General features: G+C 43.3%; 1 protein-coding gene across 2 annotated transcripts in view; it reads left to right on the top strand.

The window, feature by feature from the left end:
- The window catches only part of C15H10orf90 (chromosome 15 C10orf90 homolog), a 247,423-nt gene that overhangs the window by 12,093 nt on the left and 210,221 nt on the right, over window positions 1-25,109 (top strand). For both annotated transcript variants that reach the window (XM_061163190.1, XM_061163189.1), the window contains exon 2: window positions 22,301-22,373. In XM_061163190.1, the coding sequence (XP_061019173.1) occupies window positions 22,301-22,373 (73 nt within the window). The remainder of the gene's footprint in view (window positions 1-22,300; window positions 22,374-25,109) is intronic.

Below are 25,109 nucleotides of genomic sequence, written 5' to 3'. Positions count from 1 at the left end.
CGTTCTTCAGTCCAAGGAAGTTGTTTCTTTGTTTCCTTGTGCTCTGTATAAGTTAGCTGAGGAAATTGTTTATTTATGTATGATAGAGATAATACCAATTCCATGTAGGATCATATGTCGTTTCAGCTCTGATTGGCTATTCAGCTCTTTTCAGTCACACAGTTGTGTCTGATTCTTTGTGACCCCATGGACTGCTGCATACCAGATTTCCCTGTCTATCACCAACTCCTGGAGCTTACTCAAACTCCTATCCATTGAGTTGGTGATGCCATCCAACCATCTCATCCTCTGTTGTTCCCTTCTCCCCCCACCTTCAGTCATTCCCAGCATGAGGGTCTTTTCTAAACAGTCAGTTCTTCACATCAGGTGGCCAAAGTATTGGAATTTCAGCTTCAGCATAAATCCTTCCAATGAATATTCAGGATTTATTTCCTTTAGGATTGACTGGTTTGATCTCCTTGATATCCAAGGGACTCTCAAGAGTCTTTCCAACACCACAATTCAAAAGTGTCAATTCTTTGGTGCTCAGCCTTCTTTATGGTAAAACTCTCACATCCATACATGACTACTGGAAAAACCATTTGACTAGACAGATCTTAGGCAGCCAAGTAATGTCTCTGTTTTTTAATATGCTGTCTAGGTTCATCACTGCTTTTCTTCCAAGGAGCATCTTTTAATTTCATGGCTGCAGTCACCATCTGCAGTGATTTTGAAACCCAAGAAAATAAAGTCTGTCACTGTTTGCATTGTTTCCCCATGATCTTCATTTTTTGAATGTTGAGTTTTAAGCCAGCTTTTTCACTCTGCTCTTTTGCCTTCATCAAGAGGCCCTTTAGTTTCTCTATGCTTTCTTCTATAAGGATGGTGTCATCTGCATATCTAAGGTTATTGATATTTCTCCCAGCAATTTTGATTCCAGCTTGTGTTTCATCCAGCCCAGCATTTCACATGATGTACTCTGCATATAAGTTAAATAAGCTGGGTAACAATATACAGCTTTGATGTACTCCTTTCCCAATTTGGAACCAGTCTGTTGTTCCATGTCTGGTTCTAACTGTTGCTTCTTGACCTCCATACAGATTTCTCAGGAGGCAGGTAAGGTGGTCTAGTATTCCTGTCTCAAACAATCTGGGCAGATACTATCTGTGTTATTCTTCTACTGCTGCAAAGCAAATGGTTACATACTTAGTACCTTAAAACAATACCTGTTTATTATTTTATAGTTTTGGTCCCTCTGCTTAGGGTCTTTCCAGGCTGAATCAAAGTGTCAGATGAGGCTGTGATCATGTCTGTAGCTCAGAGGCCTCTTCCAAGATCCCTGGTTACTGACAGAATTCAACTCCTTGTGGCTGTAGGACTGAAGTCCCTATTGTCTTGATGGGTCTTGGTTGGCACACTCAGCTCCCTGAAGTTGTCCTCAGGCCTTGTCATGTGGTTCTGGCCATAGGCAGTTCATAGCATGTTTGTTTGCTTCCTCAAGGTCAGAAGAACAGTCTCTGCTGCTTTGAATCCCCCTGACTTCAATTTGCAATGCAAAAGTAGGAAGTCAAGAAACACCTGGAGTAACAGGCAAATTTGGCCTTGGAGTATGGAATGAAGCAGGGCAAAGGCTAATAGAGTTTTGCCAAGAGAACGCACTAGTCATAGCAAACACCCTCTTTCAACAACACAAGAGAAGACTACACATGTACATACATCATCAGATGGTCAACACCAAAATCAGATTGATTATATTCTTTGCAGCCAAAGATGGAGAAGCTCTATACGGTCAGCAAAAACAAGACTGGGAGCTGACTGTGGCTCAGATCATGAACTCCTTATTGCCAAATTCAGACTTAAATTGAAGAAAGTAGGGCAAACCACTAAACCATTCAGGTATGACCTAAATCAAATCCCTTATGATTATACAGTGGAAGTGAGAAATAGATTTAAGGGACTAGATCTGATAGACAGAGTGCCAGATGAACTATGGACGGAGGTTCGTGACATTGTACAGGAGACAGGGATTTAGACCATCCCCATGGAAAAGAAATGCAAAAAAGCAAAATGGCTGTCTGAGAAGGCCTTACAAATAGCTGTGAAAAGAAGAGAAGCGAAAAGCAAAGGAGAAAGGGAAAGATATAGAAGAGAAGCGAAAAGCAAAGGAGAAAGGGAAAGATATTCCCATTTGAATGCAGAGTTCCAAAGAATAGCCAGGAGAGATAAGAAAGCCTTCCTCAGCATTCAACGCAAAGAAATAGAGGAAAACAACAGAATGGGAAAGACTAGAGATCTCTTCAAGAAAAGTAGAGATACTAAGGGAACATTTCAGGCAAAGACGGGTTCGATAAAGGACAGAAATGGTATGGACCTAACAGAAGCAGAAGACATTAAGGAGAGGTGGCAAGAATACACAGAAGAACTGTACAAAAAAGATCTTCATGACCCAGATAATCACGATGGTGTGATCACTCACCTAGAGCCAGACATCCTTGAATGTGAAGTCAAGTGGGCCTTAGAAAGCATCACTACAAACAAAGCTAGTGGAGGTGAGGGAATTCTAGTTGAGCTATTTCAAATCCTGAAAGGTGATGCTGTGAAAGTGCTGCACTCAATATGCCAGAAAATTTGGAAAACTCAACAGTAGCCACAGGACTGGAAAAGGTCAGTTTTCATTCCAATCCCAACAAAAGGCCATCCCAAAGAATGCTCAAACTACCGCACAATTGCACTCATCTCACACGCTGGTAAAGTAATGCTCAAAATTCTCCAAACCAGGCTTCAACAATACATGAACCATGAACTTCTAGATGTTCAAGCTGGTTTTAGAAAAGGCAGAGGAACCAGAGATCAAATTGCCAACATCCGCTGGATCATCGAAAAAGCAAGAGAGTTCCAGAAAAACATCTATTTCTGCTTCATTGACTATGCCAAAGCCTTTGACTGTGTGGATCACAGTAAACTGTGGGAAATTCTGCAAGAGATGGGAATACCAGACCACCTGACCTGCCTCTTGAGAAACCTGTATGCAGGTCAGGAAGCAACAGTTAGAACTGGACATGGAACAACAGACTGGTTCCAAATAGGAAAAGGAGTATGTCAAGGCTGTATATTGTCACCCTGCTTATTTAACTTATATGCAGAGTACATCATGAGAAACTCTGGGCTTGAAGAAGCACACGCTGGAGTCAAGATTGCCAGGAGAGATATCAGTCACCTCAGATATGCAGATGACACCACCCTCATGGCAGAAAGTGAAGAGGAACTAAAAAGCCTCTTGATGAAAGTGAAAGAGGAGAGTTAAAAAACTGGTTTAAAGCTCAACATTCAGAAAACTAAGATCAGGGCATCTGGTCCCATTACTGCATGGCAAATAGATGGGGAGACAGTGGAAAGAGTGTCAGACTTTATTTTTGGGGGCTCCAAAATCACTGCAGATGGTGACTGCAGCCATGAAATTAAAAGACGCTTACTCCTTAGAAGGAAAGTTATGACCAACCTAGATAGCATCTTAAAAAGCAGAGACATTCCTTTGCCAACAAAGGCCTGTCTAGTCAAGCCTATGGTTTTTCCAGTGGTCATGTATGGATGTGAGAGTTGGACTGTGAAGAAAGCTGAGCGCCAAAGAACTGATGCTTTTGAACTGTGGTGTTGGAGAAGACTCTTGAGAGTCCCTTGGACTGCAAGGAGATCCAACCAGTCCACCCTACGGGAGATCAGTCCTGGGTGTTCATTGGAAGGACTGATGCCGAAGCTGAAACTCCAATACTTTAGCCACCTCATGTGAAGAGTTGACTCATTGGAAAAGACCCTGATGCTGGGAGGGATTGTGGGCAGGAGGAGAAGGGGACGACAGAGGATGAGATGGCTGGATGGCATCACCAACTCAATGGACATGAATTTGAGTAAACTCTGGGAGTTGGTAATGGACAGGGAGGCCTGGCGTGCTGCGGTTCATGGGGTCGCAAAGAGTTGGACACGACTGAGCGACTGAATTGAACTGAACTAATTGACTTCATTTAAGGATACATCTGATTAGGTCAGGTCTACCTAATATGATTTCCCTTGGGTTAGCTCCACAACAACAGGTTAACAACCTCAACTGCATCTCCAAGACCCTTTTGTGATATAACGTAATTTATTTGTAGCAAGGATAGCCCATAGTGTTTACAGATTCTGTTCACACTCAAAAGAAAGAGAACTTTTGGGGCATGTGAGTATTCTGCTTACCGTACTGTATTTAAAACCTTTGTATCTGTGCAAAGAGGGAAATCATAGGAATCCTGGCGTTGAAGAAACACAGGTGTGAATCTCTATCTAGGAGCATCATAAGAAAAGGAGTCCCTAATCTGTTCTAGCTCATGACTATGCCCCTAGCAACAGGTCAGCCTTCAAGAAACATTGTGGAGTATGTGTGTGAGTGAGTGAATGAATGAACAAAAGTGCACAAAGTGTGTTTTAGCTGAAAACCTGAGGCCAGAGTGAATGATCATTGATGGCGTCGGGCATGGAACACAGCATCCTCTGATTTGATATGTATGTTAGGCTCCCTTCCAGAGTCACTCATTTTTTACTGATCAACAGACAGATGAATAGACAGACAGACATCAGCTCTAGTTTGCCAAAATGATGCTCCAAAATAGAGGTCAGTCCTACTCCCCTTTTCATTAATCAAATTCCAAATAGAGAAATTATTTAATTTCCTCTCCATGAGTCTAATTTATATCCCTTCTTCTTCCAGAGAAGACTTGGAGACAGCTCCAAAAAGGAGTGTCTTGGAAAATATCCAGAATTTAGGAATAATAATGTATCAGAGAAACAAACAGGGCTGAAGACAAAAATGAGGGCATGATTTTCTTAAAGCAGACAACAAATTGCTTGCCATTCTGTACAGAGGACAAGAAGCCTCTTCCCAGAAAGCCACTGAAACCAGGGGCAAGGGGGTGGGCCCTACCCTGTGGAGAGCTCAGAGCCTCTGATCCAGCCCTCCATTGACAGAAAGCTCATGAAACTCAGGATTTTAGCCACAAATGTGCTCAGCTCCTACTGAGCTCTGGACAATGCTGCCTTCTCCAGTGTAGCTGCTTTGTGACACTCTATAGTTTCAGAGGAAGCCTGTTCAGCGGTGGTGGTTTAGGTGTGTGAAAGGGATCATGTGTCAGTTAATGGACATGAAGAGGGGCTCAGGGTACACAGGAGATGTGTGGGCTCAGAGTCATAGTTTGCACCTCACTGTTGATGTAATACCCAGGAAGGAAGCTTAGCTGTGATCCCAATGTGTGCGTCCCACTGTGCCAGCCCTCAGTCACAGGGAACAAAAATCTGAAGACATGCAATGTTGTTCATTTGCCACATCGTGTCTGACTCACTGGGACTCCATGGACTGCAACACAGCAGGCCTCCCTGTCCCTCACCATCTCTTGGAACTTGCTCACACTCTTGTTGATCCAGTTGGTGATGCCATCCAGCCACCTCATCCTCTGTCGTCCCCTTCTCCTCCTGCCTTCAATCTTTCCCAGCATCAGGGTCTTTTCAGATGAGTCAGTTCTTCGCATCAGGTGGCCAAAGTATTGCAGTTTCAGCTTCAGCATCAGTCCTTCCAATGAATATTCAGAACTGATTTCCTTTAGGATGGACTGTTTGGATCTCCTTGCAGTCCAAGAGTCTTCTCCAGCACAACAGTTCAAAAGTTTCAATTCTTTGGCACTCTGCCTTCTTTATGGTCCAACTCTCACATCTGTACATGATGGCTGGAAAGACCATAGCCTTGATTATATGGACCTTTGTCAGCAAGGTGATGTCTTTGCTTTTTAGTACACTGTCTAGGTCTGTCATAGCTTTCCTTCCCAGAAGCAATTGTTTTCTAATTCTATGCAATACTTCCACAACAAATGGCCCCACACTCATGTCCAGCTGTGTCATTTGTGGGGACCAGTACAAAATGAATGAGTGGACCCCATGTTAAAAAATCTGGGGAAAATAGTCATTTAAGGTTCTAAAATATGTCTCTTTCCTTTCTTCCGTGGTCTTTTTCTTGATTTGTTGTGATGGTTTTTATTTGTTATTGAATGTTAGTATAAGTAAAAACAATTAAAATTTTAAATTATCAGCATAAATTTTACTGTTCATCTTTGTATTGTGTGATGCCAGCTTTAATACAAATACACACAAACACTAAAGCACTGAGCTCATCTGTGAAATTATGGACTATAGTTGGTATTAAATAAAAATGGTATCATTTATATTTTTTAATCTCACCCATGCATATATGTGTTCTTACTAGAACAATGGAAACGCTGCAGAAACCAATTCAGATTTTAATTTCATTCCTTGGTATAATCATATTTTACCAACACTCTCTCCTTCACTTTACTGACGAGTAAGGAAGGATGGAAAGGAAAGGGGACTGTGGTTGCCCATCTCTTCCTTTCCTTCTGGGCATTCTTTTCCACATAAGTGTGTGGGTAGTACAGGGCTGTAACAGAAGAAGAACAGATATGATAGTGCTACCCGTTTAGTTTAAGGGTGGGATGAAGGGATAGTTAGGGGGTTTGGGGTGGACCTGTACATACCGCTGTATTTAAGATGGATCACCAACAAGGACTTACTCTATAGCACATGGAACTCCGCTCAGCATTATGGGGCAGCCTGGATGGGAGGGGAGTTTGGGGGAGAATGGACACATGTATATAAACGGCTGAATGCCTCCTCTGCCCACCTGAACTATCACAATGTGTTTGTTAATTAGCTGTACTTCCAACACGAAATAAAAAGTTCAAAAAAAAAAGAAATTGGGACGAGGTCAGACAAGAAATTCAAGCAAGGCTTTACTGGGCCCCTGCTGCAGCAGTGGCAAATGAGAACAAGTATAAGGGCCCCTTGCTCAGTTCCTAAGGGGATGTGTGAGCTGATTCCTTGTATGGGGTGAGGGTAGTGGTGTGCCCAGGGGTCAGGCTGGAGGGGTGGCCCAGGAGGTTTGCCCATGCCTTTCGTGGTGTCCAGTGTAGTTGGCATGCACAGTACTCTGCTTTTGCTCCTAACTCTTCAGAAGGACTTCCCTGGTGGTTTAGGCAGTAAAGAACCTGCCTGCAATGCAGGAGATATGGGTTAAATCCCTGGGTTGGGAAGATCCCCTGGAGAAGGGTTGGCAACCCACTCCAGTATTCTTGCCTGGAGAATTCCATGGACAGAGGAGCCTGGTGGGCTACAGTCCACAGGGTCACAAAGAGTCGGACATGACTGAGCAACCAAATACTTCAAAACTAGCAATTGGAATTTTGGTCTTTTTGTATGTTACTGTCCATAATTTGCCCCAACACAGTTATTTCAGTCCCTTATAGTTTTTTTTGCAGTTGGTGGCTTGAGGAGATGTTTGTCCAGGCGCAGGCACTGCAGCAAAGGGTCCCAGGTCCCAGTCTGTCTCAACAGAGTTGCTCGGTCATTTGTGTTTCTCAGAAACCCACAGCCATCTTCCTGCATTAGAAGCCAGTCTGGTTCCAGAGGGGGCTGTCTGCCCTCTGCTTACTTGATCTTAGGGTAATTTGCTTACCTTATATTCACTTTGGATCTCGTCACACTCCTACACGTTGCAGGTTCACCCGAATTCTGTGACCAAGGGGCACCTGGGCACCTTCTGTGAGTGGAGCAGCAAGGAAATCAGCACGCATGCACACAGGCATGATCTACTCGCCCACGAGGTTTATCCACAAAGCGCAAGTTCACGGATGAAGGTATTTAAAGAACCAAGATGGCAATACCCAAAGCACAGGCCACGAAAGAAAAAAATGGGGAAGTTGGGCTGCGTCAACACAGAAAGCTGTGTGTGTCTGAAGACCCCGTGGTCTTTGGTGCGAGCGGCCCCCCTGCACCGTGGCTGAACCCAAGGACCTTGTTCTGAGTGAGACAAGCAGGCACAGGGGGACATCACGTTGCTTGACTTCACTTCCCTGAGGCCCCTGGAGTGGTTACATTCACAGAGACAGAAGGCAGAATGCTGGCGGCCAGTGACTGGATGGAACGGGGGATGGAAAACCACTGTTTAATGGGGACAGAGTTTCAGCCTGTGAAGATGAAAAAGCTCTGGAGACGGAGAGAGGATATGGTTGCACATGGTGAACATACTTAATCTCATGGGCTTTGACAGTTCCAGTGGCAAATTTTATGTTTATTGTTGTTGTTCAGTTGCTAAGTTGTGTCCAACTCTTTATAACCTCATGGACTGCAGCACACCAGGCTTCCCTGTCCTTCACTGTCTCCTTGCTCAAACTCACATCCATTGAGTCGGTGATGCCATCCAGCCATCTCATCCTCTGTCACCCCCTTTTCCTCCTGCCCTCAATCTTTCTCAACATCAGGGTCTTTTCCAATGAGGCAGCTCTTCTCATCAGGTGGCAAAAGTATTGTGTATATTATACAACAATTAAAAAATAATCCAAGATGGCAAGACTAAACCAGCACATGGCCTTCAAGGTGAGGGCCCAGAGCCATGGTTGGTGGTCCTGCCCTAACTTGTGCTTACAGATGCCCAGGACAGTTCTCTTTAACTGGGTGGTGAGAAGCCTGAGGTCAAGGTCCCGTCATTTCTCTCTAACTCTATGTTGAACTGAAACTCTAAGATAAATTGGAGCTTATTCATGGTATCTTTTAAAAAGTCATCCCTATTAAGGTATAATTTACATTCATTAATATTCATACCTTTATAACTGTGCACTTCATTTTGTTTTGACAAATGTGTGCAGTTATATACCCAGTTCCCAATCATGACCCAGAAAGTTCCTTGTGCCCTTTGCACTCCACGTCCTCCCCCTAGTTCAGCCCTAGCAACCGTGGGTCTGCTTTCTGCCACTTTATTTCTCCCTGGTCGGCACCTTCTGTAACTGACATCACACAGTGTGCAGTTGTTTGTGTCTGTGGTTAGTTTCTGTTAGTTTCTTTGGCATCTTCATGAAATAAATGATGTTCTGTTGAGACATCAGAGGGATGAGGGCTTGGGGCCTGACTCGTGTAAACTTGGAGTTTGATCCTGCCCTTCAGTTCAGTCGCTCAGTCATGTCTGACTCTTTGCAACCCCATGAACCGCAGCACGCCAGGCCTCCCTGTCCATCACCAACTCCCGGAGTTTACCCAAACTCATGTCCATCGAGTTGGTGATGCCATCCAGCCATCTCATCCTCTGTCGTCCCCTTCTCCTCCTGCCTTCAATCTTTCCCAGCATCAGGGTCTTTTCCAATGAGTCAACTCTTCGCATGAGGTGGCTAAAGTATTGGAGTTTCAGCTTCGGCATCAGTCCTTCCAATGAACACCCAGGACTGATCTCCCGTAGGGTGGACTGGTTGGATCTCCTTGCAGTCCAAGGGACTCTCAAGAGTCTTCTCCAACACCACAGTTCAAAAGCATCAGTTCTTTGGCGCTCAGCTTTCTTCACAGTCCAACTCTCACATCCATACATGACCACTGGAAAAACCATAGGCTTGACTAGACAGGCCTTTGTTGGCAAAGGAATGTCTCTGCTTTTTAAGATGCTATCTAGGTTGGTCATAACTTTCCTTCCAAGGAGTAAGCGTCTCTTAATTTCATGGCTGCAGTCACCATCTGCAGTGATTTTGGAGCCCCCAAAAATAAAGTCTGACACTGTTTCTACTGTTTCCGCGTCTATTTGCCATGAAGTGAGGGGAACAGATGCCCTGATCTTAGTTTTCTGAATGTTGAGCTTTAAGCCAACTTTTTCACTCTCCTCTTTCACTTTCATCAAGAGGCTTTTTAGTTCCTCTTCACTTTCTGCCATGAGGGTGGTGTCATCTGCATATCTGAGGTTATTGATATTTCTCTCGGCAATCTTGACTCCAGCTTGTGCTTCTTCCAGTCCAGTGTTTCTCATGATCCTGGCCTTGCCCCTTATTAATTTGGACTATATATGAACTCTTACCTTTCTCAGCATCAGCTGATTCCTATACAGGATGGAGTTAAGAAATCTAGGGTATTCGTGGGGACTGGAGAAAGTGGTGGATGGAAATTTGAGGCAGGGCTTGGCTCATCATAAGAGCTCAGTAACGCTTTGTTGTTTATCATTTTATAGTTTTTTAAGAGAATTTTTTATTTATTAGTTTAAATATTGAAGTATAGTTGATTTGCAATATTGTCTTAGTTTCAGGCGTACAGCACAGTGATACATATGTATGCTTATTTTTTCAGATTCTTTTCCCTATAGGTTATTACAAAATGTTGAGTAAAGTTCCTTGTGCTATGCAGTGGTACTTATTGGTTATCTATTTAGATGTAGTAGTGTGTGTATGTTATTTTGTCCCAAAGTCCTAATTTATCCCTCCCCACCCTTTCCCTTTTGGTAGCATAAGTCTGTTTCCTATGATTGTGTGTCTATTATATTATTTTATTGATATTGTTATTAACAATAATGTTAGACATCATTCAATTGGCAGTACAGTGGTACCTTCCTTCTGAGTTGCCATGGAGACTCATAACGCCTGGGAAGCATCCAGCGCAGTGCTTGGCACGGGGTAACTGCTGGGTGCTGTGCCATGCTGTGCTTAGTCCCTTAGTTGTGTCTGACCCTTTGTGACCCCATGGATTGTAGCCCGCCAGACTCCTCTGTCCATGGGGATTCTCCAGGCAAGAACACTGGAGTGGGCTGCCATGCCCTCCTCCAGGGGATTTTCCTGACCCAGGAATCAAACCAGGGTCTCCTGCATTGCAGGTGGATTCTTTACCAGCTGAGCTACCAGGGAAGCCCTAATTGCTGTGTAGGGCATCTTATTGTTATTTCATTATTAAGCTCGAAGGACTCTAATCTGCTATTTCTCACCAAGTCATTCTGAAAAGGTGTGAAAATCAGCTATAAAAAGTGCTCCCTTTAGATTGCTTTCTGTCAGTCTGGCTAAAAAAGTCACAAAAAAGCAGCCACCAGTGTGAGATAGGAAGGGCTTTCCCCACAAGCTCAGGGGAGGTGTTCCTGGGAACAGGTGAGCCAGAGAACAGGAAACACCTTGTCCTTTCCTTCCTCTTCTTTGTCTCTTTTTCTTTGAAAGAGGGAAAGTGACAGCAATTGAGTGACACGCTGCAGGACTGAGTGGGTGGCTGGGTCCTCAGAACTTTCTGAGGTCTTCCAAAGTCGGAGTCACTGTGTTGTGTCCGATGCTGAAGTGTTTCAAGCAGCGTGGGTCTCTGAGGGAAAGTGAACAGTGATAGTAAACAATTACCAGGGAAAGAAGAAGCTTCCACCAGGTACAAGGAATGGATTCAGTTTCTGGAATCATCGGCTCCCACTTTAAAGTTAGGAGAAAAACGTTGCCCATGATAACGTAGTAGAACGTGCTGAAAGGCAAGCTCAAGGAGTCAGGGAAAGGTACCTCTCTGATATTCAAAAGAGTCCAGCGAAATCTGACTCTGTAACTTGATGATCAACGTGCCTGTAACATGGCCATAATTTCCCTGCACGCCTGACGTTTGCGTAAAAGTCTCCAGCCAAGTACTCCATCATTGCTGCCCTGTTTACCCCTGCAGACCGACGGGGGCCAAAATTACGGGGGGCGAAAATGAAGAGTGAACTCGCTGAAGCCCACTTCTCATTAGGCAGCCAGGGGAGGCCTTCTTCCTGCATGAGTCTCACAAGAGGAAGAACGATTGAAGTGATCTACCCTCCTTACATCCTGATTTGTCTCATTTTCAAGCCAGAATCCCTCCTCCAGACACCACCCTTGAAAAACCAAAGTGAAGGAGAAGCAAGGAGAGATGCCGAGGTTGAACTATAGCATCTTTTTTTTTTTTTTTAGGTTTTAACAAGGGAATGGTCCCACCATTTGCAACCAGATAAGGGGCATTATCTCGATAATAAAAGGCAATTGAGAATCTAAATGAAAAATCTAATGCTTTTCATGCTGATTTATTTTAGATTAGAAAAAGTTAAACCAGATGTAAACACGAAGAGATGAAGCATGAAGAGGGAATCGTGGCAGAGTGATAAATCTCAGTTTTGAGTTATTACAGGTGCAGGGTTGCATTAACCAGAAGACACACTGTTGATCCATACACTGCTCCAACATTAATTATTGTTGCAGAAGAGAGTTCAGAAGATTGAATACAAACACGCAATGCTGGCGAAGATCAATCATGTCTAAATTAGCCATGAAGAGTGCACGCTAGACCCCAAAGAGGTTCGATTAACCCATTGGTGGTCCAGCCTGGAACCATCCACATCTCGTGCTTGTTACCTGCCCTTTAGTGGGACTTCCCACATCCTCAGGAGAAGGCACTGGGATGCTGAGAAGAAATGGTCCTCTTTTTTACTTTTCTGTTGGTAGACTCCAACCAATGTTTACCTTTATCCTAAAAAGTAGATAGGATAAAAGTATCCCATCTTTATCCTAAGATAGGATATCTTAGGATATCCTGGTCCACCCATGATATTTGACAACTTGGGATATAAGTAGCTTCAGAATCTCTCCTGTGTTTTCTCTGCCAGGCTGGCAGGTGTCCAGAAGAGGCAAAGCGGAGCCGGGGTTCTATGTAGGCCTAGAAACTCCTGTTTTCTCCTCTGTCTTCTTTCTTGGGATCTATGAAGTTTCAGTCTCTGTTTTAGTTGCTCAATGCTTCAGAAAACCCATAAATCATCTCTAACTACCTCCCCACCTTTACACACACACACACAAACACACACACACGCTTCTGTGGGGAATGCTGAGAACATGACATTCTAGTTGTTTTGAATCTGGCATTTAGTAGCTCCTTGAATTACCAAATCTTTCCACACCCCAGAGTTCATATCTAATATAAGCAGAGATAACATATGTCTTGTGGAAACTGCATGAGGAGTATTTGGAAAACACTATCCCAGGGACTGTAAGTTTGTTAAATGTCTGTGGAACCCATCCACAGTTTTCTCCACCCAAAACTCTTGGGAACAAATGTAAGTCAACAATGACTTTTCAATTTTATTTCAGAAAGATGATCCTGCATAAAATTCCCAATGGAATCTGAGTAGCACCCCATAACTAAACTCACTCATGTTTCACCAATAAAAATATATGAATATTCACATTAAATGGAATAAATTAATATTATAAATAGCCCCAGGTTAGTTCAGGTAAGGTTTTGCTGTCAAGATAAGTTTTCTACAAACTCGAGAGAAAAAGTCTCAGATTTCAGATCTTTAGGGATTTTAGAATTGCACATCAGGGATTATGGGTTCATAGTGAGTACCCCAATGTCTTGAAGGGAAAGTCAGTAAACTGCAAATCCAGCAAAAGACAGTAATATATTTGTTCCTTAGAACACAGATATTATGGTAGGACTTTGGAGGAGTGAGTGAGAAAACGTGGAAGTTGTTTTGTAGAGTATTTAGTCTTTTTTTTTTTTTTTAAATATTTATTTATTTTATTTATTTATTTGGCTGTTCCCGGCCTTAGCTGCAGCATGTGGGATCAAGTTCCCTGACCAGGGATTGAACCCTGGCCCCCTGCATTGGGAGCACAGAGTCTTAGCCACTAGACCACCAGGGAAGTCCCGAGTATTTAGTCTTATACAAGTGGAAGTCTCCAGTATTATTGTACCCACGATGTTCAAATCAACTTCAGGCTCATAAGGGAATTCATAGGTCTATTTGTGGTCAGTGTGATCAGTATCCTAGCTGGTGTGACCCCAGAATTTCTGCTGGTGGGTTGGACTCTGTAAGGAGGCAGGTGGTGAGACAATGTGGAAGAACTCCAGACCAGGCTCAGAGGGGCCGTGGTAGGTGCCAGAGCCACCACAGTCCCGCTCGTGGGCACTCATGTCTCTTCCTCTCTCTGGGTCTTGATCTCGCTGCATAAAAAAGCACCTGTGTGTGTTCTGGCCGCTTCTCAGGGACTTTGGAGAGCCCAGATGAGGTGATGTGTATGAAGGAGATTTGCAAACTGCAGCATTTCCTATGATTGTGAGATATCATGATTTTTTAATGCAGTCATAGTTTTTTACTTCCAAGGAGTCATTCTAATTGCTGGGCTTCTTCACTTGATTACTCAGTGTGTGTGACTTTGGGCAATTTACTTCCCCTTTGTGTGCCTTAATTTCCACCTCTGCAAGTTGAAATAGTAATTATATTTCTCTCACCAAGCTGTCTTAGGATCCAATGAGTTAATTGCCTGGTGTGCAATGAACCCTCAGTGGCAGCTCCACCTGTGACCCCGGGCTTGAAGCAGGCTCAGCAGCCTCTGGGAACAGAGGTGACAAAGAGACCCTGAATCTTTCCCCCTATTGGGTGTCTTTGATAAATTACTCTTGCCGTTCACTAAATAACACACTGTTGGCTTCAAAGACCTAAAGGAGATAAAGTCTTGAATGGACTGAGTGAGGAATCACTCAATGATTAGTCCTGTTGGATCCTTATCTGACACCATGTATAAAACTTAACTCAAAATGGGTCAAAGAGCTAAAACCATAAAACTCTTAGAGGAAAACATAGGGCGAGACCTTTAAGACATGGGCTTTAGCAATAATTTCTTGAACATACCTCCAAAAAGCATAATTAACAAAAGAAGAAATAGGAAATTGGGCTTTATGAAGACTTTGAAATTTTGTGCATTGAAGGATGATATCAACATAGTAAAAGGGCAACCCGCAGAATGGGAGAAAATATTTGTAAATCGTGTGTCTGATGAGAGAATAATATCCAGAATATGTAGAGAACACTTAAAACTCAAGAACAAGTAAACAATCAGTTCAAATATGGGCAAAGACTTGGATAAGGATTTCTCCAAAGAAGACATCTAAATGGCCAATAAGCACAAGAAAAGACGGCTGAGCATTAATAATCATTAGGGAGAAAGCAAATAAAAACTGCAGTGAGATACTACTTCACACCTATTTGAGTGGTACTATGGGGGAAAAAAACCCGAAAATAATAATTGTTGGTGAGTGTGTGGGAGACATTAAAATGCTTGTGCATTGTTGATGGGAGTGCAAACGGTACAGACTCTGCAAACAACAGAATGTTTGTTCCTCAAAAATTAAAAATAGAATTGTCATATGATTCAGCAATTCCACCCCTGGGTACATATCAAAAAGAACTGAAAGCAAAATCTCAAAGAGATATTTGTCCAGCATTATTCATAGTAGTTAAAACATGGAAGCAACTAAAGTGTGTCTGTTGACAGATGAATGAGCAAGCAAAATGTAGTGTTTATGTACAATGGAGTATCATTCAGTCTTATAAAAGAAGGGCAAGCTTGTGGTTACCAAGGGGGAAGCAAGGGAGGGATAAATTGGGAAATAGGGGTTGATATATACACACTACTGTATATAAAATAGATAACTAATAAGCTTACTTGATACTCTGTAATGACCTATATGGGAAAAGAGTCTAAAAAAGAATGGATCTATGTGTATGTATAACTGGTGATAGCAAAGGGAACCAGTTATACACATATCAACTATACTCCAATAAAATCAATTTAAAAAAGAGGAAAGTTTTGACACAGTGTTCAACATGGACCTTGCGGACATTAAGCTGAGTGAGATAATCAGGTCACAAAAGGACAAATACTATATGATTCCACTTGCATGGGGTACTGAGCCTAGTCGTGCAGACAGAAAGAGGTTGCCACAGGCTGGGGGAAGGGTCAGTTATTGTTTAAATGGGTATAGAGTTTCAGCTTTATAAGATTAAGAGAATCGTGGAGATAAGTGTTGGTGATGGTCGTACAACAATGTGAATGTATTTAACACCAGTAAACTGTACACTTAAGAATGGTTATGATGGTAAATTTTGTATGGGGTGGGTTTAACCACAATAAAGAGAATTAAAATAAAAAAATAAGCATGTTAGACTTGGTAAAATAAATCACAAAACATTGCATCTTACATAGACAATAGGTGATTTCAGCTTATGCGTCAAGGATCCAGAGGCAAGGCTGTAATGTAATGTGTACACAAGGCTAGACTTTAACACAGAAATGAACATAAGGCGCTGACTCTCCTTGTTCAGAAATCACCAAAGCCTCCCCAACACTTAGGAAATAATATCCAAATTGGCATAACATTCAAGGTCGCCATGATACATTGTTAAGTCTGCAGGTATGGAGTCTGTAGTATGGATTTTGAGCATTGTTATAATGTTAACGGACACATTAACATATGTGCTCTGAGCTATAGAGCCAGCCCCTGCTGTAGGATATTTTAGTTGCGTCCCAGTGTTCTGTCATGATGAATCACACTGCAGAAATGTCTTCTGTGAGTGTGACTTTAACTATATGTATATATATACATATATTTTTTTCTTTTTATTGAAAATATAGTTGATTTATAATGTTGTGCTAGTTTCAGGTATATAGCAAAATGATTCAGTTAAACACACACGTATAAATATATGCATTCTTTTTCTATATTCTCTTCCATTATAGATTATTACAAGATATTGAATATAGTTTCTTGTGCTATCCTTGCTGGTTATCTATTTTATATATAGTAGTGTTTATGTTTTAATCCCAAACTCTCAATCTATCCCCCCCAATTCTATAATCCAAAGTATCCAATACTTTGGCCACCTGATGTGAAGAGCTGACTCATTGGAAAAGACCCTGATGCTGGGAAAGACTGAGGGCAGGCGGAGAAGGGGACGACAGAGGATGAGATGGTTGGATGGCATCACCGACTCATTGGACATGGGTTTGGGTGGATTCTGGGAGTTGGTGATGTGACAGGGAGGCCTGGAGTGCTGCGGTTCATGGGGTCGCAAAGAGTCAGATATGACTGAGCGACTGAACTGAGCTGAACTGAATTCTATTTTGAATTCATTAGGAATCTGAGGGTTTTAAGCTGCGGAGGGACATAACCAAATTTGCTTTATTCCATGACTGATGATACTGGGGAGGGAGAAGGTTGCTGGGACATTGTGATCTTGGCAAGAATTCTGAGACTTCCGTGGAGGTGGTGGGGAGAGGGTGGAGGAGATGGTGCTGAAGAGAGGGAGGCAGAGACGCGCTTTGAAGATGTGCAGGAATCATACCTGCCCAGGGCGGGGGTACAGGACGTCTACTGCAGCCGGCTGGCCCGGGCCGGGGGAGCTCAGCCTCAGGTTCCAGGGTCTTAGGTCGGGGTGGCTGAGGCCAGGTGGTGCTGGACTGAGGCCTCCAGCGGGATGGAGAGTGTGGCCGTCTGCTTCAACACGGCTTGGGGCGAGCGGAAAGGGGAAAGGAGAAAGGTAGCATGTTTCTGGAGGGAGATTTTTGGTTTCATTCTTCAACTGAGACGGATTTTGGAGGAATCTAAAATACGAGACAAATGAGCTCATTTACAAAAGAGAAACAGATTCACAGACATAGAAAACAAACTGATGGCTACCAAAGGGGAAAGGAGTGGGGGAGGGGTAAATTAGGGGCTGGGATCGCAAACTACTGTATGTAAAAGGGGTACACTGCAGGGTCCTGCTGTATGGTGCAGGGAACTATATTCAATGCTGTATAATAAACCATAATGGAAAAGAATGTGATAAAAGAACACACACACACACATATATGTAGCCACAGGGAAGCCCCTGGAGAAGGAAATGGCAACCCACTCCAGTGTTCTTGCCTGGAAAACTCCATGGACAGAGGAGCCTGGTGAGCTACAGTCCACGGGGTCGCAAGGAGTCGGGCATGACTGAACGACTAACACTACTGAGAAGCCCATGTATATATATACATATGGACCTCCCTGTGGCTCAGTGGCAAGGAATCCGCCTGGCAATGCAGGAGACACGGGTTTGACCCCTGAGTTGAGAAGACCCCCTGGAGAAGGAAATGGCAACCCACTCTAGTATCCTTGACTGAGAAATTCCATGGACAGAGGAGCCTGGTGGGCTACAGTCCACGGGGCCACAGAAGAGCTGGACACGATTTAGTGACGAAACAATATACACGTACACACACACACACACAACGTATAACTGAATCACTCTGCTATGCTCCTGAATCTTACGCTATGTTGTAAATCAACTGTACTTCAATTACAAAATAAAATAAAAAAGCAAAGTTTGGGTGTGGTTAAAAGTGTTGAGGAGGGCCAAAATTGAAACTGAAGAGGACAAGGGGGACCCTTGATGGCACACGAGCTCTGAGGAGACGGGGCAGTGGTCTCTAAAGGCTTCTGTGCAGCTTAACTTAGAGAAGAAGCTTTACTTGTGCTAATTAACTGATTGATTAGTTCTTCTATCCTTTTGTAAAATAAACACTTATTGAGAACCCACTTTGTGTCTGTCCCTATACTAGGAGCTAAGAATACATCGGCAAGTGAGGGAAACATAATTTTATTCTCAGAGGGCTTAGAGTCTAGGGTAGAAGCAGGTGTCGGTTGGGGATTCACAGAAGTCGATGTGTGCTTACAAAGCAAGCCAAGTGCTCTGAAGGAAAAGGATGCTCCTGCAAGAGCTTGCAGATCAGAAACCGAGTTTTCAGAGCTATGTCTGGAGTGACACATGAGCAGGTCATGTGAACAGGATTCCAGAGGAGAGGACCAGGGAAAGACTACGCTTTGCAGATGGAAGGACAGGGGGGAAGGACCCGTGATGCAGGAGAGGATTTGATTCAGGGGAAGGAGGGAAGCTCACACGGCTTGCCTGGCCAGGAGAGAGGTGTTCAGTGATGCAGAGACCAGCGGTGGTGGACCACAGAGGGTTCTTCTGATGCTCTGTCCTAAGGGCACTGGAAAGTGCTGCCTTCTGTATGAAGGGATTTCAAAGAGCAACCCTTGGAGAGTGTAGCCAAAGCCGCGTGTGTCCAGGACATTGCTGGTGGACTGAGACCTGGGGTCCAATGATGACTGAGGTTCCTGAATCACCCTGCTATTGGGAATTTTGGGGTTTGTAATGCCCGAGTCTGTGCAAGGAAGTTTCAGACTTCGGAGAAGCCAGGCATTTACAGAGGGCTGTATGGCTGAGCCAGCTTGTTGTCTATTGCCAGCCACTTAGACCGGGGAGAGAGAGGTTATGCTGGGTCGGAACCAGCACACTTCAGTTGTAACTCCACAGACTGTGGGGCTGGGCTCTCGATCAGGGTCACATGGTACACAGGGGGCTTGCTGGGCAGACCTGATTCTGAGTCAGGTCTTAGGGTAGCAAGACTTACAAGATTTGATGGAGTTACTTTCAAAAATACACAGAAAGCTGTTTCTTAAGAGAACCATATGAGACAATGATGCTGGAGAGAGGAAGCTTAAAATCTCTGCAGGACCAGAGTTGCTCTGCACCCCTCCCCCTTCCAGACCACGGGACTGGTGTGTTTGAAGCGGTGGAGAGGGAGCTCAATTCTTCTGCTTGGGCTTTAAATGACTTTCCATCCTCGTGTCTACTGTGCTGCACTTTTATCTCCTTTCTAAAAAGTTTTCTTGTGTGTTTCGTATGACATGTCTATGCGAAGTCTGAGAAAAGGACATATGCAAATATGACGGTTATATAAGCACAGCCAGATACAGTCAAATAGCCAAATAATAATACTCTGTAATAATCACAATAACAGTATTTCTTTTTGTTTTAAAAATTTAAATTTTTTTTTATTTTGAAAATTTTTTTATTGAAATACAGTTGATTTGCAGTATTGTGTTGGCTTCAGGTATGCACCAAAGTGATTCAATTCTATGTATGTGTGTATATATATGTACACATATATATCCATACTTTTTTAGATTCTCTTCCATTACAGGTTATTACAAGGTACTGAGTAGCGCTCCCTGTGCTATACAGTAGATCCTTATCAGTTATCTATTTTATATACAATATACTGTATCTATTAATCCCAAATCCTAATTTATTCCTTCCCACTTCCCCTTTGGTAACCATAGTTTGTTTTCTATGTCTGTGAGTCTATTTCTGTTTTATAAAGAAGTTCATTTGTATAGCCCTTTTCAGATTTCATGTATAAGCAATATTGTACTGTATTTCTCTGTCTGACTTACTTCATTCAGTGTGATCATCTCTAGGCCCATCCATGTTGCTGCAGAATGGCGTTACTTCTTTCTTTTTTATGGCTAATGTATTCCATTAAAAAGAAAGGAACCACATCTTCTTTATCCATTCGTCTGTCAATGGGCACTTAGATTGCTTTCCTGTCTTGGCTATTGTGAACAGTGTTGCTCTGAACATTGGGATGCGTCTGTCTTTTCGAATTATAACACTAGCATTATTTGGAACACGCTGGCTAAAAGCTCTAAATGCTTTGGGTCTGACGAGCCTGGTCTGAATCCTGGCTGTGTCATCAGGTACCCGGTGGGGGACCTTAGCTATGGCTTTCTCAGCTGCCATAGCAGGGCTGAGAGCAATATATCTTTCTAACAGTTGTAATAATTCAATGGGATGTTGTGTGGAAAACACAGACCACAGCACCAGCCCATGTGAAACCTCAATAACCATCAGCAGTTCTTCTTATGCTTATTACAATTAATAATCAGATTGACAATAGTCAATGGCCGAGTTAGGCTCAAGGAGGGGTCTGGACAGCATCACAAAATGCTGTGTAACTACTCAATCCTCCCTATCTCGGCCCAGCCGCAGTCCGGGTCCTGCGCTAATCTTTCCCTTTTGCTGTGAAGTCTCAGAGGCCAGGCTCCTGCTTGGACCAAAAGAATCATTTGCCTGCAGCTTCTTGTCTGCAGTCTTCAAAGTGATGGCCCAGATGCTGGGCATGTGAAGGGGCCAAAAAAGGGACGTGAACACATGGAGAAGTTTAACCCCGCCCTGGGACTAAGCACCTAGCTGGGTTCAGAATGAGAGGCTGGCTCCAGCCTCTTAGGCTCAGGATATGATCACACTCAGGAGGTGGTTTGAAGAGTTATTCTTCAGTTTTGGGGAAAGGTCAATAGATATTCAGAGGGGTGCTGAGCACGAGGGGAGGTCCCATGAGGAGCAGGTACTCTGGAGTCTGATTAGAGGTTTATAAACTAGAACTGAAAGACTCACAGCCAGGTGCTTACAGAATAAACTTAAACACCTTTGTCTTTTGGCAGAGAAGGCAGCATCATTATCAAGCTTGCAGGCGGCAGACCGCTTTTGTATACATTAATTGTATTTTCATCGGGCCTTGAAGGCTAATTCCTGAAATTTGATGGCTCATGATTAATCAATTTATCAATATTTATTGAATGTCCTATTTTAGCTCAACACCCGTTCAGCACTATGCTGGGAGAGAAAAGAAATATGAGATGTGGTTGTTTGATCTACTAGCAAAATCCATGTTCGCTGATTAGTTTTTCTCCCTCCCTGCCTCCTCCCTGTGCATTTTGCAATCATCAGAAACCCACCCTTTACTTACTCATAAAAATTAACTTATTTCTAAAGCAGAAAGAGACTCAAAGACATAGAAAATCCACTTATGGTCACCCAAAAGGAAAGCAGGGAGGAATAATCTAAGAGTTTGGGATTAACATATATACATTACTACATATAGAACAGATAATCAGTCAGGACCTACTGTATAGCACAGGAAACTATACTCATTATTTTGTTATAACCTGTAAGGGAAAATAATCTGGAAAAGATATGCATGTTTATGTATACATATAATACATATATAAAAAAGATATGTGTGTATATATAGATGTGTGTGTGTATATATATATATATATATATATAAATTCAGTTCAGTTGCTCAGTTGTGTCCTATTCTTTGTGACCCCATGGACTGCAGCATCCCAGGCCTCCCTGCCCATCACCAACTGCCAGAGCTTGCTCAAACTCATGCCCATCGAGTCGGTGATGCCATCCAACCATCTCATCCTCTGTCGGCCCCTTTTCCTCCTGCCCTCAATCTTTCCCGGCATCAAGGTCTTTTCCAGTGAGTCAGTTCACGTCCACATAGACATGCATGTGAATATATGCACTGCTCTTAGTCCCTCAGTCATGTCCAATTCTCTGCGACCCCATGGACTGCAGCCTGCCAGGCTCCTCTGTCCATGGGGATTCTCCAGGCAAGAACACTGGAGTGGGTTGCCGTGCCCCCCCTCATGTGAATATATATATATATATGTATGTATGTGTAATTGGGTCACTGTGCTGTACGCCTGAAACTAACACAATATTGAAGTCAACTAGGACTTAAATAAAAATAAAAATGCTTTTCTTCTATACTCAGAAGAACCACAAGCAGGGAAAAAAAGAAAAGAAAACATCTTTTATTCACTGGCAGAATTAACACAGAAGAAAATGGAAATAAGTATGTTCATTACAATCAGTAGTTCTTTCTTGGGAGAAAGGAGAGATTCTAGGGACATTTCTTGATTAAAAAAATAGTAATATACATTATTGAAGATTATATACCTGGCAAATAAGAATATCAAATTGGAAAGGTTTCTGTTTATCTTCCAGATCCACAGTCGGCTCTTCCCGTCCCCGAGAGATCACTCTGCCTGGGAAAGAAAGGAGAGTCTTTCAAAGGCAGGTAAAGAGCTCGCCTCTGACCGGGTGGCACTCCCTCCAAGCCGCTATTTGTGTTCTCCTGCCTTTATTTTTATTAATAATGAAATGTGCTTTGGAGCCCAGTCTCCCTGCAAACATAAAATGAGAGCTCAGCGACTCCAACAAGATTTGAAGCTGATTTGAATTTCCAAACACACAGGCTTTTAGGCTGGCAGTCTCTGAAAAAAAACAAACAATGCAGAAGAAATATCGGTTGCCTTAGGTAGTGCCTTCAGAAGCCGAGATTACCCCAGATCACTGAGCGTGCGAGGGGTTAGGCCAGCGTGGAGCACGATTCCGCCAAGAATGAATAATGGGACAAATATGGAATCTTCTCAGAACTGGAGAGGGTGCAATTTAAATATAGGCACAGTATCTGTGCGCTCATAAATCATTTTTTTATGAAGTGTCAATTCATAGGCACTCAACTGTAGAAACACTAGGTGGGATGATTCCAGTCCCTAAGTTTGTTAAGTTTGTTCATGTAAATGGCACGCAAATAAGATTTCTTACTCCCTTTCACGAGAGAAGTCACATGGGTATAAGTCAAATTTCTGATGGTCTCGTAATACTGTCGGGTTAATAGGATATTTCAATTCAGAGACTCTAGCAAGAATAAATTCTGAGAGAATTGTTTTTCATGTAGCAAATTTAATTTTTAATCTCCACTTGAATTTTAGTTGGTAAATGTGGCCGGTGAGTTGGTATAAATATGTCTGTGTATGTGATCACACACATTTGTAGATTCTCTTTTCATTACCCCTCACCGCCTGCCTGTATCAAAGGTATCAGGATCTGAAATCCTTTCCTTAACTGACACAGTCAACCTAAGACAAAAATATTATTTGAAAGGAGCTTTCCTAGTTAATCCTCCTGGAGCCCCCAAAGCATGGCTTATAAGCTTATTCTTTAGTAGTGGCAGCTATTTAGTTCGGATCCTTCAAAAACCTAGCCCAGAAATTGCCTGTAGTAAGAATGTGAATCCGCGGTTAGAAGCTTCTGGTAGGGTGGGTGGCAGGCTTCTAGCCCTGGCTTCCAGCACACCACGGGGAGTTTGGTGTGAGTTTGGAGTGCCCACATTTCCTTGGGCACTCAGAAGTGCCTGGAAGAACAGTCAGACCCAGGTGGCCTCTCACCGGTGTATCCATCTGCTTTTCCTGAGGACTGGGTCACCTAAAGGGGGCTTCCCAGGTGGCGCTAGTGGTAAAGAGCCTGTCTGCCAATGCAGGAGACATAAGAGACTCGAGTTCGATCCCTGGGTCAGGAAGATGCCCTGGAGGAGGGCATGGCAACCCATTCCAGTGTTCTTACCTGGAGGATCCCATGGACAGAGGAGCTACAGTCCACACAGTTGCAAAGAGTCGGATGCGACTGAAGCAGCTGAGCACGGCATGGCAGGTCACCTAAAACACGCGTGCCCTCGCTCTGCTGACAAGCACAGCCTGCTCATGAGGTGATTAGCAGTTTAATGGCTTTGGGGCAAGTACCAGTTGGCCCTGAGGCCAGAGGTGACTAGTCCAGGCTGTGGAGAATGTGCCCAAACAAGCCTGGATGAGGAGAGAGACACATGTCTCCTGGAATTCTTTCTTTCCTCTTAGATCTATCTATATGTTCAAAGTTCTCACTCTGGAAGAATACATTAGAGGAAGTCTTAAAACTTGGGTGTTCAGGCAGAAGGCGAGGAGTTGCTGAAGAAAGAATCACTCATGACACTTGTTGAAGAGGGTAAGGCAGGTTTTGTTCAGAAGGACCATAACAGTGGGGTCTTACAGGAGGGGAGAGAGATTGGACTCAACTCCAAGTACAAGGAAAAGTGGGAATTTACAGCCAAGGAGAAGGGAGGGGGTCAGTGGATGGAAGATCTCTTAGGAGGAAATGTCAGGAGTAGGGAGGATTTTGGCTAAAGTGACTTGACAGGTGGGGGATGGGGAATTTGATCAGATGTCAAGGGCAGGGGATGTCCTCCAAATTCACCCAGCTGGATTCTTGTTAAAATTGCACTAAGCAGGCCAAGGACAGAACTCAGGAGCATGGCCTAGTCAGGAGTTCTTAGCGTGTAGGTAGTTAACAGAAGACAATTATCAATATGCCTGTGGTCATACCCCAATAAGCATAATAGAATTTATGATTCTATCCGGTTACACAGATAATTAGGGTATTCTTTTAGGGACGGGGAGAGTCTAGGTACGAGCCCTGGGGCTCTTCCCTCCAGGGGGCCTGGTTTTCCAGTTGGTATGGCGTTTCCATAGATACAGGGCATAGAGCTCAAAGTCCACAGTCCAGCCCAAGATGGACTCCTGCTTTCAAGATGGAGCCTGTTCTGTCTGTTTCCTCCTTCATTCCCCCCTCTTGATGCTCTTAACTCATAGTATGAGCATCATTCATAGGGATATATTGCACCCTGACTCTCCAGCTGCCAATCTGGGAGAACGACATCAACCTTTGGGTTACAAAGTTCATAATACATTGTAAAGTAAAGGGTCCACAAAGCAGAACGATCAAGGCAAGTATAACAATGGTAAATATAGTTTTCCACCAATCACCCTTCACCCAAGATAGGACTGAAGTCCAAAAAGGAAGATTATCATCAGACATAACTTTTACCTGACCTTTCATGTCATCTAGGGTGGCTGATATATAGCCAGATAAATCAGGAATATATCCGCAACATTCAACTTTAATTATAGCACAGGTCCCTCTTTGTACTGAAACTATGGTT

This window comes from Dama dama, chromosome 15 (genome assembly GCF_033118175.1).
Source record: "Dama dama isolate Ldn47 chromosome 15, ASM3311817v1, whole genome shotgun sequence".
Classification (NCBI taxonomy): Eukaryota; Metazoa; Chordata; class Mammalia; order Artiodactyla; family Cervidae; genus Dama; species Dama dama.
This window is presented reverse-complemented; position numbering and strand designations above follow the sequence as displayed.